Source organism: Orycteropus afer, unplaced genomic scaffold (assembly GCF_000298275.1).
Source record: "Orycteropus afer afer isolate SDZICR_OR568_19922 unplaced genomic scaffold, OryAfe1.0 scaffold00054, whole genome shotgun sequence".
Classification (NCBI taxonomy): Eukaryota; Metazoa; Chordata; class Mammalia; order Tubulidentata; family Orycteropodidae; genus Orycteropus; species Orycteropus afer.
In genome coordinates this window covers 10,291,333-10,304,770 of record NW_006921641.1, presented here as the reverse complement: position 1 = coordinate 10,304,770, position 13,438 = coordinate 10,291,333, and the positions used below count along the sequence as shown (strand labels likewise).

Genomic DNA, 13,438 nt, shown 5'->3' with positions numbered 1-13,438 from the left:
GGAAAAACCCTTACTCACAGTGATATACAAAAGCATTTGAGTATGTTTTAATAGTTATACTCTTTACAGTGAAATAATATCCATCCTCTTTTTTAATCTTATCACTCTGAAAGGATGAGCTATAAAGCATTTTACAATCTTTGTAGATTATGTTGGTATCATGGCAATGATAACCAACCAGTCCATTAGAGTGTATCTCAACATCTTAAAAGTCAGATAAAATGTGAAACTATTTTTTATTCCCTGACCCTGGAGATTATTTTGCTTATTGGCACTGCAAGATACAACAGCAAAAAAATCTCAAGACATTGAGGTCTGAGATATCTGGTGATAGGAGCTGTTTGAATACACAGATAGATAGTTTTAGACCGCTCTGATCTAATCAGGTAGGCATGGAACCAAAACATTTGCTGTTATCCATGGGGTGAGTGAACTCTTCAGAGATGAATGGTGAGCCTGCACTTCTGAGTCCTGCCTTTTCTGAGAAGTCTAACTTAGAAAAATACCTGCAACCGACTGGACAAAATTTTTTTAAAAAGTGTTATTTCCAAAAACCTTTATAGCCCCTCTGTCTAGTGTTTCTCTCAAACTAATCCACAGATAATACAGATCTAACCAAAAATGATATTTCCAAATAAAATATTGCCTGCCATTAAACAAGCCATGGCCCTAGAAGCTTGGGTCCCTCCATCTCATCCCACTCCAGAGTCCACGGGCAATGAACCCTTTCTAGTGATCCGTGGGGTCTTTGGGATGAAATATGTAGAATATGTTGTTGTTGTTGTTATGTGCCATCGAGTCAGACCCGACTCGTAGAGACCCCTCTTTGGGTTTCCAAGGCGGTATCACTACAGAAGTAGATTGCCCACCCTTCCAAGGAGTGGCTGGTGGGTATGAACCGTCAGCCTTCTGATTAGCAGTCAAATGACTCAAGCACTATGCTACCAGAGATAGATGCAATTTTTATGACCCATTGGCATTTGATAGACAAACAAAGAATAAAGGGCTCAAAATTTTGCCTCCCAGTCAATGCACACATGCATTTTGTTGAGTGCTACATGCTGTGGGCTTTATAACTTCATAAATGCTAGCCTTCTGGTTAGCAGTCAAGCACCTTAGGCATTATGCGACCAGACCTCTTTAACTTCATAAGTTGTATTATTTTATATTACTAGATGGCCCTCTCTCTAACATGGTTGGAACAACTAAGAAAAATAGATTGTACCTAGTAACTGAGGTGAGATTTTCACAGTGAGAAAAGGTGAAAAGGAGATGAAATATCACAAATAGCAAGGACTAGAATGTAGAGTGGGGAAATTGCCCACTATATGAAAAATTACACCCGGGAGAAAGCTTGGCCTCTTTTGTTTTGTTTTGTGTAACCCAACAACTTAAATTGCATTGGGCTACCACCATAGGAAAAACCAACTTTCTCTCAACTGTCAACTAGGGTTACTCAATCTATTTGCCTTCTGATTTTAGGGACTTGCGTAAAGACTCCTGCAATCATAGTGAACTGTTAGCATGGGTTGGAAACCTTGTTTCTGCCTATGGAATGCTTCAGTGTGTATTTTTCTCATTTTTTAAGGAGTGGCAGTAAGGAGCCAAAGGAGATGTGGCACATTGGTTCTGTATCTCTCCTGAAGCCAAGCCATAAATTTCATGCAAAAGACAAAACTCATAGCATTTGGAAATAAGAGATCTGTAAAGCTAAATATATGCAGCTGTCATTACGAATATAAACCAGAACAGTGACTTCATTTATTGTAAGCCAGTGACTCCTTTCTAGGTCCCTGATGTCATTTCATTGACCTATTTGGCCAAATCGAGTTACTTAAAAGCTGATATGAAAAACATGCAGGTTACAGCACTAGGCGATCATCACACATTAGGACTTTTACTTCATTCTGAGCCATCTGCGTTAACTTCCAGCACAGGCTCTGGAGCTGTTTCTGTAGTCACTGCCTGCTCAAGGGTCTGTGATTTAACCGCTGGTCTCTAGGAGAGACCAGCCCACTGTGCAAGTTCAAATTCACACTCAAGCCACTCAGATGAATAAGTGCTACCCTCCATCATTTAAAACTGTGAGAGGTGTAAAGTTTCTGTTACAGAGTCACCTATTTAACTTTTAATTCAACTTAACACATTTATTGAGCTATGCACAAGGCATGTATTTCTTCAGATAAACACACACTGAAGCATGCCAAAGGCAGAAACAAGGTTTCCAACCCATGCTAACAGTTCATTCACTATGATTGCAGGAGTCTTTACACAAGTCCCTAAAATCAGGAGGCAAATAGATTGAGTAACCCTAGTTGACAGTTGAGAGAAAGTTGGTTTTTCATATGGTAGTCCCATGCAGTTTAAGTTGTTGGGTTACACAAAACAAAACAAAAGAGGCCAAGCCTTTTTCCCGGGTGTAATTTTTCATATAGTGGGCAGTTTTCCCATTCTACATTCTAGTCCTTGCTATTCGTGATATTTCATCATTGTTTCGATGACCTTCTGATAAAAGTCACTCTCTGCAGAAATCTTGATGAGTTAACATTGTTTATCAACCTTCTTTCAAGGTGGTGGACAGTTTGTACCAGATAATGTGTAGCTAATCAGCTCACACAAACTTAATCTTATCACTAAATAGTTGGGTTTTTTTTTTTTTTTCCTTCAATGAGAGCAATTGCTAAAGGGCTTTGCGTATTTCCCTGCTGTGTTTTTGTCATATGTGATGACATTAACAAACCTCAAATCAAGGTCTACAAGATATTAAACCACTAACTTGTATCAGCCTCTGTCTTTACAATAAAATCCAAGATAAATCAAACCTCTCCCATCTCCATTTAGTTCATTTGGCTTGTTATCTCTTGCAGGAAATCCTTCAGAATGACCAACAGGAGGAATTTCACCCCCACTCTTTGAAAAATCAAGCAAGCAATCTATCTGCCCCTACATACATACATCATACATACACACACATAGATATAGTGTGTATGTGTGTGTATGTGAATGTGCTTTCTGTCTGATACAAATTTAGGGGACAGGAATGGCCAGTTTCAGCTGCCTCTTTAACAAACTGTAATATGCTTTCGAAGTAAATCGATGTATCTCATCCACATATACCAATCCCCCAAATTTTCCCCTAACCTTTGCATATTATGGATCCCTGATAGCACAGTGGTTAAAGTACTCTGCTGCTAACTGAAAGGTAGACAGTTCAAACCCACAGGCCACTCCATAGGAGAAAGATGAGGCAGTCTGCTTTCATAAAGATTTACAGCCTTGGAAACCCTATGGGACAGTTCTGCTTTGCCCTATAAGGTCACTAAGAGTCAGAATCAACTGGTGGACAGTGGGTTGGGTTTGGTTTTCATACTAGCTAATGTTTGCAGAATTCACTATATTATGTATAATGGTTGATATTATGATAGTATAGTGGTTAATATCACCAGCAGCTAAAATGAACCACTCTAGAGTTGAGGGGGATGGGTACTATTTTCAATTATGTTGCCTTTTTTTTTTTTTTTTTGGCTCATAGTCTGATTTCTTTGAAAAGAGGCCATTTGAAAGTTTTCAGGGTCAGGCCTAGGGACATAGACTAATGTTGCAGTGGTCTTTGTGATTTGATGTTCTTCTGACAGCATTCTGTAGCTGTGGAGGACTGGGGTAGGGCCAAGCAGGCTATCAGCTTGTATAAGAGTGTGTGTGTAGGGGTGGGTGCTGGTGGAGTTTGGAAAAGAGGGAGGACTTGAAGAAAAATCCTCAGTGGCTCAAAAATCTAACAGCCAGAGCCGCAAACCTGCCTCCAGGCTTTGCAGTGACAGCTACAATTGCATGAGCCAAGGGAGAAAAGCCCTTTTTGAGGTACTCTAGTCTTTACAGCTACAACTGCAAAAATTGATCGTCAACACCTTTGGTAGTTCTCAAAGTATGGTACCCAGACCAGCAGCATCAGCATCACCTGATCAACTCGTTAGAAATACAAATTTGTGGGCCCACCCCTAGACCTGCTACTCTGGGATTGGGGCCAGCAATCTGTGTTTAACAAACCCTCCAGATGATTCTGGTACATGCTGAAGTTTGAGACCCACAGATTTATATATTTTGCACAAACACACATACAAACCTATGTACATATTACTTTGAATCCTGTCATAGGAAAAGGCAGCACAAGGGATAGTTACTTTTCTAATGATGGCACAGCCATAGTGGGAATGACTGGCAGTTCCCCATCTGCAGGCAGCATGGAAGTCAGGTAGACAAGATGTCTCCATGGAAGGAGCCAAGACCTGGAGACCCTTTTGAACACCATTTTCATTAAGTGTTAATTACTGAGCAAGTATAATATACAACCACGATTTGGATTTTGATGGGTGCACTTGGTTATCTGTATTCCAGTTGTATTGAAAGAATCTTTTTCTGTGTTTCACTGCATGTTTTCTAGAGTCTCTTGGCAAAGAAGGCCTGAGAAAGCCTCCTTGCAGACAAGTTTCTGTTTACCCATCTTAAGCAAGAGCTTACTGAAATGACGAGCTCCTTCCCCTGGGGCTGGGCCACTCCCTGGTAAAAACTCTATATTAGGCTTCTTCAAAGTCACAGAAGTTGTTTTGACAATCTAGCAGAGGATTGCTCCACTAGAGACCATGGAAGACGCATCTGAGAGGGCAGATGGCAGCATGGAACTGTCAGGGTGACTACGGGAGTGAGGTATCAGAAGTGCAAGGGAGCCTGTGACTCGAGGGGAACAAGCCACTTATGATAAAGGAATTGTAGATGTAGTCCCCAAAGTGCACTTGAATGCACATGTGTATAAGGTGAAGGGGTAGATAGATAAAGTACAGGTATATGTATGCATTTACCTGTATGGCAATATTCATATTAATCTTCTAACTTAATAGACAGAAAAAAAAACCTGTGGCCCTAATCTACCTTTGTTAGTCTCTTTATACAGATATCACTTAAGCTGTTCCATATAGACATCACATACTTTGCTGTACCCCAGTCTGCCTTTATGCTTTTTCTCTCTATTTCCTGCTCAGAAATAACCCTGTATCACTGTCCTTCACTCTCATCTCATCATATCTCAAGGCTTAGTTCAAATGCTACCTTCTCCATGAAGCCTGCTCTGAGCCATCTCCACCTGACCTCTCAAGGGGAGAGATCTCCCCAGCTCCAGAACTTCATATCACTTTGTACCTCTTCCAGTGTGTATCACTCTATGCTTTGTATTTTAATTATAGCTGTTTCTTTCTTATTTTACCTTTAACTTGTGAGTTTCCTTCACACATTCCCCATTTCTGATCACTGTGTATTTGCCAGAATACCCGGCCCACTGCTTGGTGTTCAGTATGTTTGTCATATGGCTAAAGAGCCTTTCAGCCCCATCACCAAACCCCCAAACCAAATCCTCTGCCATCAAGTCAATTCTGACTCATAGTGACCTTATAGGACATGGTAGAACTGCCCTCGTAGGATTTCCAAGGCTGTAAATCTTTACAGCCTGCTCCTTCTTTCTCTTGTGATGCGGCTGGTGGGTTTGAACCACCTTTTGGTTAGCAGCCTTAATCACAATACCACCAGAGCTCCTAGCCATATCACTGTACCCACTTAAACTCAAGGGATTAAAAATAAGAGTCAGTAATACAAAACCATTTCCCTTTATACTTTAAAGAAACTGAGCTAATTTTTACAGGATATAACATTCTACCCCGGTTATCATTGGATCCTGGGATAGATTAAGTATTGGTTGGATCTTCATCACAAGTTCTTCCTTACTTCCAGATCACACGGGAAAGGGCTAGTTCATGCCCTGGCAGTGATTGCTCATCTTATGTCTGTCAGGGCTCACCAAATGCTAAAAGGCAGACCCGCTCTTAAAGCTGGGCCCACCCTTCAGCCAGGCCCCTGAATCAGTGACACCCTCCAATTGCCCGAGGGAAGAGTCCAGCAACCAGGCGCCATGATGAATAATGTTGAACCTGACTGGCAAAGATGGACTTCTAATCTCTCTGTGAATTGCTATTAGAAACTGACTTCCTCTCACTTTGAAAGATCTTTGTTTCCAGAGGAGATTGGTCTAGGGCTTTCCTTGAACCCTGATCTCCCTTTCACTCCTGCCTGTATTCTTAGTTCATAGGCTGAAGCCTGCTGACATCAAGGTGATTGGAGCCCTGGGCGACTCTCTCACAGTAAGTAACCTGGAATGTAGAAGGGGAGGTGGGAGAGGAGAAGATCTTGATTGATATGAGAACCTGGAGATAAAAATGGAGAGAGAAAAATCTCACTCCTGACTCATAAACATTTGCCATCCCTGATCCTCATCTCCATTTCTCTAACTCTACTTGCCTACCCTGGAATGCAGTAGCATTCCTTGTCTACTTCCATTCTAACTTCCTCATTCCTCTCCCAATACTAGGATGAAGGAGAGAGCAGGCTGTGCCTGCTAGAAGTAGAGGGATCCTAGAGGAAGCACAGCCTGTCAGTGGTGGGGGTAGGATTAGACTAGGTCTCCAGACCAAGTGATAGAATCTTTCAAAGATCTGATGGTTCATTTTTTCCAGGTAGGAATTGAATGGAAGGTACTGAGGAACAAAGATGATGATACAGGGATAAGTGCTAATGGGGGTGGGAAGGGAGTACAGTGAGAAAGCAGGGGTCACTGGAAGAGGTGGAGATACTAAAGATGATACAAGCCCACATCTGCAGCTGCCCCACGCTGATATCCAGGGCTCCACAAAAAGCCTGTGTATTGGTTCCCAGAGGTGCCCAGACACAAGCTTCCCATTCAGTAGCAACTCATTATAGACTAGTCCAGCCTTTGTTCTCTGGGCTAATAGAATACAGGCCCTACAGCTAAATTCTCCCCAGCCAGCTGACACCTGTGGCCTGTTCACATTTCTATTACCGTACTCAGTAGCCTCACAACTAACTCCTATAAAGAATGACTTTGCTTAAATTTAACCAATAAAGAAGATGAAGCTGATAGAGTCGAAACCAAAAACCAAACTCACTGCCGTCGAGTCGGATCCGACTCATAGCGACCCCTCCTTGGGTTTCCAAAGCGGTATCACTACTGAAGTAGATTGCACAACTTTCCTTCCGAGGAGTGGCTGGTGGGTTTGAACCACCAGCCTTCTGGTTAGCAGTCAAATGCCTTGGAAACCCAATGGGTATTGCTGTGAGTTGGAATTGACTAGATGACAGTAAGTTTAGTTTTTTTGAGTTTCTGGACAATGGTTATGAGCTTGTAAATTGGTCCATATTATAATTTAAAAAGATGGTATTTGTGCAGCTGACTGGTATGTACATGGGATTTCATTTTCTTACTATCTTTTAAACTTTACATATGGGAGGTATGTTTATATAAAAGGGTTATAATATGCTTTCTTCTATGAAATGCTTTACAACTTTAAAAAATGAGGAAGCAGGACACTGAAATGTGTCCTTTTGAAAATGTACCCCATAGTATAATTTTCGGAGCACTTTTGCTAGCTTGACTGGGCTTGGTCTGGGCAGGGAATCTTAGAATGAGGCAGAGCTGTGAATGATGCCAGGCATTCCCAGTGATATCAGCCACACTCAGCTCTCACTCGCCTCTGAAAAGGCAGGATGCACTTAAGACTTGGTAGACTCCAGATTCTAGAGTATACACTGATGTTCCTGGACAGGACCAGACCCCAGGCCTTCTGGCAGGTGGGCAGAGATGGGCCTGTGGGGAAAAGCTGAGGAAACTCACTCTCTTTTTGCTCCCTCTCAGGCAGGTAACGGAGCTGGATCCAAGCCTGGGAACATCTTGGATGTCTTGACCCAGTATCGAGGCCTGTCCTGGAGGTGAGTGAGGGTGTGGCAAAGTTCTAAAGACTTCTGAGCATTTTAGAAAATAATTCCTTGAGCTGAGAAATGAGACACCTAGTTCTTTTCTCTAACAAAATCCTCGGTTTAATTTGAAGATGTTTATCAGATTCCTCAGACCACTGCATTCCCCCAAAGCAGGAGCTGAGGCTGAGCAGGAGGGCTTGGGGGAGAAAATGCATGTGTTAGGCTTGGAAAAGGTTCTCTTGCTTCCATTCCTCACTCTGTGATGTGGAATCTCAGAAAGTTGCAGTGGCCTGAGTGATGGACCGATTATCCCTGTGGAACCAGAGTTGTGTGTAACCCCCAGCTGCACAGCTTTATGTGACCTTGGGCAGGTTACCTAACCTCTCTGAGCTTGTCTTCTCATCTTTGGTGTCAGAAATAATAGTCCTGCCTGATAGCACTGTAGTGAAGATCACCAGTAGCAGTTGCTGTGGAGTCAACTAAGACTCATGGTGATCCCACGTATGTCAGAGAAGAACTGTGCTCCACAAGGGTTTCAATGGCTGATTTTTCTAAAGTAGGTTGCCAGGCCTTTCTTCTGAGGTACCTCCAGGTGGGCTTTAACATCCAGTCTTTCAGTTAGCAGCCAAGTATGTTAACCATTTGTATCACCCAGAAACATCATAATGCACAATGAAAGAATTTAAGTGCCCTGCACAGGGGCTGACACAGAGGAAGTGTGAAGGGTAGATGACATCACTTTAAAACAGGCTTCACTTTACAAATGAGGAAACAAGGCTCAGAGAGGGGAAGTAACCTGTCCAAGATCACACAGCCAGAAGGTAAAAGAGCAAGAAGTAGAGTAGATAGTTCGTGACTCCTAATCCAGTGCTTCCCCACATCATGTCTTGCTTCATGTAGACTTGTTCCTGCTCTGACTGCAGCCAGACTCAGGCTGCCACAGCTGTACTAGCAAGCCTTAAGCTTTATCTCTGTGCTTTGAAAGCCTGGCTCATGCCAGTCATGGGTGGGCAGGTGTGTTGTTTCCTCATCCTGAATCTGGCATCTCTATCTGGCACCAGCTTTAACCTGAGTGCTAAAGTTCTGGCAGCCTCCCACATGTTGCTGCAGAACCAAAGCCCAAACATTCTGAAAGCCTTTCAAATTTTCCCAGATGTGCTTGGCACAGAGAGAGGTGAGATGGAAAAGCACAGAATCCAATCAACTCTGGAATGCTACATGTTTTCATGCCTAGAACACATCGGACTTTGATCTCCTTTGCATTTCAGAATTGTCTTGGAAGATACCTTGCTATGTAGACCCTTTAAAAATGGACTTCCCCAAGCCAAACAGGAAGAGAAAAATCAGAGCAAACTTTCAAATTATGTTTTCAATAATAATAACAATAATAAAGCACTGCTGCTAGTCAGTGTAGGGCTGGGCTCTGCACCCAAAGAGGAATCACTTTCTTGGTGGAAGACAAAAGTGAAAGGGCCAACTTGGTTTCTGGGCCCCAATGTCAGAGCTCAAAATTAATTTTTTTTTTTACAAATCTGAGATTAATTTCAATTGTGTTTTCAGGTTTGTAGGGAGAGGAGTTACTGTATTCTGGCTTGTTTTTCCATTTTTCGACTGGGATAATGAAGAAAAGGCCAAGTCCATAGAGTTTTTGTTTTTGTTTTCGTTTTTGCCCCAAGAGAAAGAAGGTCTTTCTTCTTGGTAGTGTCTGAAGTGTTTTGGCCTCTCTGGCATTTTAAGTTTCACTTTTTTTTTTCTTCCCCAAAAATAGTGTCGGCGGAGATCAGAACATAAGCACAGTCACCACTCTGGCAAGTGAGTACACGCTCCCTGGATGGTTTAGGGGCGGCCTGGAGGCAGTTTAAGCTGCACGTTTCAGTTTCAGCTGTTCTCCCTGGAGGCAGCCGAGTTGGGGATGGGCTCACTAGGCTCAGTAGGGGGCGCTGCTTCCCTGAGGCTTTCCCACTTGCTTTGCTGCTTTACAGTGATTAAAACCTTGGAGATTTTTCTTTCTTTCTTTCTTTTCTTAAGAGAGTAAAAGGAATTTTATTTGTCCAAGGAAGGAATAGAGTAAGGGAGGAAAAGAGACCTCAGACCAAATTGTAAAACAAATCACTAAGAAATGATTCAAGAAAAAAAAAAGGAAACCCATTTCTGCTTTGCATAGCATCCTGACTAGAAAGCATTGGACTAGACGTTGGCTTCATTGGGGATCACTTGGAACAAAGTGTTAAATTCTCATGTGTCATCTTATGAAAAGCTGCTATTATAGCAACAGTAAGAGATGGGGTTACAGTTGTTCAGGCTGTGCAAACACAGCCATAGTTGGGGCAGAACATTTTTCTTAAATTATTTCACCATCAACCTGTTGGGAAAGATTTTTTTAAAGCCTGACTACATTCTATGAAGGAGCTCTGGTAGCAGAGTGCCTAAGGCACTTGACTGCTAACTAGAAGGCTGGCTGTTCAAACCCACCAGTTGCTCCTGGGAAGGAAGGTTGGGCAATCTACTTCCATAGTGATACCTCCTCGGAAACCCAAGGAGAAGTCAGCTATGAGTGGGATCCTACTCAAAGGCAGTGAGGTTTTTTTTTTTTTTTTATTGTCAGTTACTTTTCTTGTGAACATCCCTTTATAATATGTTTTTAGAAGCGAAGAAATTATTTGAAATCACCAAGGTTGTGATGAGCCAAAAACCAAACCCATTGCCACTCAGTCAATTTCAACTCATGGCGACCTCATGTGTTACAGACTAGTACTCTTCCACAGGATTTTTTTGGCTATAATCTTTATGGCAGCAGATTGCCTGTCAAGCTTTTCTTCTCTGGTGCTCCTGGGTGGGTTCAGACTGTCAGCCTTTAGGTTAGCAGCTGAGCGCAAACGGTTTGTGTGATGGACAGGTTTAATCTCTCCTTAGGCAAAGCTGTTCAGACTTCACATTTGTAACAACATTTGCTGTTTTTGCTAGTTGCAAATCCTGTTGAATTAAAGTAGGTACAGTGCTGTGCCGCAAGTACTCCCTGTCTTCTTTATTTCTAGGTCTACACACAGAGCTATAAATAAGCTCCCCTATTGCTAGGAGATGGTTTGGGATGCTTTGTGAGCGTGAGTCACGGGGTTATGAGGAGGCCCAGCATATACAACAGCTTGCTGTGCTAATTCCCTTGCTTTTATCAAGGACAAGATGATTGGAAATCATCTGGCTCAAGATCTTTCACCAAAAGTGATCCACAGAGGATTAAAATAATATCCCTCCTGAGGGACAGTGTACTCCTCAGGTGGACCTCCCTGACACAATTAGTCCAGCAAAGAGAGATTGCCTATTTGGGCTTCTCCCAAAGCTGGTGGTGGAGTGCCTAAGACATATGACTGCTAACCAGAAGGTTAGTGGTTCAAACCCACCAACTACTCCTTGGAAGAAACAGTGGGCAATCTACTTCTGTAAAGATTCACTGCCTTAGAAACCCAATGACTCGATGGCAGTGGTTTCTCTAAAGAAGTGGGAAGATAGCTCTGACTGTAAGGGTTGCATAAACTGGGGGACAGTAACTATGTGGAGATGGGTTACAAAAACTGTAAAGACATGGGGTCACAAAAGAACCTTAGTTCAACCCCCTATTCAGTTTAATCCAGCAACTACTCCAGTGCTGGGTGCTGGAGAGATAGGGGAATGAGGCAAAGTCCCTACCTTGATGACTTTGTTGTTGTTGTTGTTATTGTTGTTATGTGCCGTTGAGTCGGAACCGACTCCTAGTGACCCTCCTTGGGTTTCCAAGGCAGTATCACTACAGAAGTAGATTGCCCCATCTTCCTTCTGAGGAGTGGCTGGTGGGTTTGAACTGCCAGCCTTCTGGTTAGCAGTCAAGTGCCTTAGGCACTAAGCTACCAGAGCTCCTCCTTGATGACTTTACTAATGTCCAAATGCAGACACATGAACCAATAATTACAGCCATGTACAATGTTTAGGGAAAAAATAAAAAGACTGCTAACCCTGTCTTCTGAAAAGGGGCTTGAAGAGGTAGAATCATGAAGTATGGAAAGGGGACAGAACTTCCCAGGCACAGATAACTACACATACCAGCAATGTCCTGTGCTATCCAGTGTGTAGTCCTATGATATTCCTGGAAAGTAGCTAGCTAGCCTGTGCTGGATTGCTCTAGTAGTGGGAAGCCTACTGCCTCCCAGGACTATCCACTCCATTTTCAGATAGCTCTGATGATTTCAATTCTTCCTTCTCTTAAGAAATTTGCATCCATTGGTGCACTGTCCCCCAAAACCACAAAGAATATGTTCAATCCATCAATGTTGTGTAGTCCCTGCAGCAATGCTTTGTTCTAGAGGGCACCCAGATGGATGACACGGGGTCCTAAAGCTCTGGCTGACATCTGATGCCCAGCCAGTTCCTCTCCCACAGCCTAGCAGATTGCAGGGCCAGGGGAAGTGTCCTGTGTCCAAAGTGAAAGAGGGTGATCCCATGTCACTTCAAACAATTCTCCTAGCCTGTCTGGATTTTAGTTTATTCCTAATTCAGTCCATAAATATTTATTGAGCATTACATGAGGATCTCAACCTTGTTTGGGAGATGGAAAAGTGAACATTCAAATGTAGATTCCGTGTGGTAAAAACTTTAGATATTCATGAGATTGGAAAGATCAACAAAATTGATAAAACTTTAGCTAGGCTAACCAAGAGAAAAAAAAAGAGAGAAGACTTAAATTGCTAAAATCAGGAATGAAAGATAGAGTACATTTTTACTGACTAGAATAGGTGCATCTATAGAGATAGAAAGTAGATTATCGGTTGTAGGGACTGGGAGGATGGAGAGAAAATGAGGAGTGACTACTAATGGGTACATGTCTGGTTTTTGAGGAAGACAATGAAAATGTACAACTCTGAGTATGTTAAAAACCACTGAACTCTACTCTAAACTGGTAAATTTTATGATGTGTGAATTGCATCTCAATAAAGCTATTAGACATTTAGGGAAAAAAAAGAAAAATTCATGACAGAAGCACCTCACTCAGTCTCACATTTATTCAACAATAATTTATTAAGCACCTTGTGCTTGACCTCTAACCTAAAGGTTAGTAGTTCGAACCCACACAGCAGTGCCATTGAAGAAAGGCCTGGAGATCTGCTTCCACAGAGATTACAGCCAAGAAAATCCTATGGAGTAGTTCTGCTCTGTCACATGGGGTCATCATGAGTCAGAATCGACTCAATGGCAATGGGCTTTGTGGGCTGCTGAGAGTCCCTAAGTGGTGCAAATGGTTTAGCACTCTGCTATGAACTGAAAGGTTGGCAGTTTGAACCCACCCAAAGGTACTTTGGAAGAAAGCCTGGTGATCTACTTCCAAAAGGTCATAGTCATGAAAACACCATGGAATCCAATTCTACTCTGAAACACATGGGACCACCATGAGTCAGAATCAATTGAAAGGCAAATGATCTGTGTGCTGTTCATATGGTTAAGCATCTACCTGTGGAGCCTTTTCATTCAGTGCTGAGTGAAACTTCTGAGTGAGGGCAGTGGCGTGGGGGCTCTATTTTTTCCCCGACACTCAATGTTGTTGTTGTTATGTGCCGTTGAGTCGGATCTGACTCATAGCAACCTCTTCTTGGGTTTCCAG

General features: G+C 42.5%; 1 protein-coding gene across 1 annotated transcript in view; it reads left to right on the top strand.

Moving 5' to 3' along the window:
* Positions 1 to 13,438, top strand: part of PLB1 (phospholipase B1) — a 190,386-nt gene that overhangs the window by 79,151 nt on the left and 97,797 nt on the right. Inside the window, 3 exon segments of the mRNA XM_007938897.2 lie at positions 6,124 to 6,182; positions 7,751 to 7,824; positions 9,581 to 9,624. Coding sequence (XP_007937088.2) covers positions 6,124 to 6,182; positions 7,751 to 7,824; positions 9,581 to 9,624 — 177 coding nt within the window.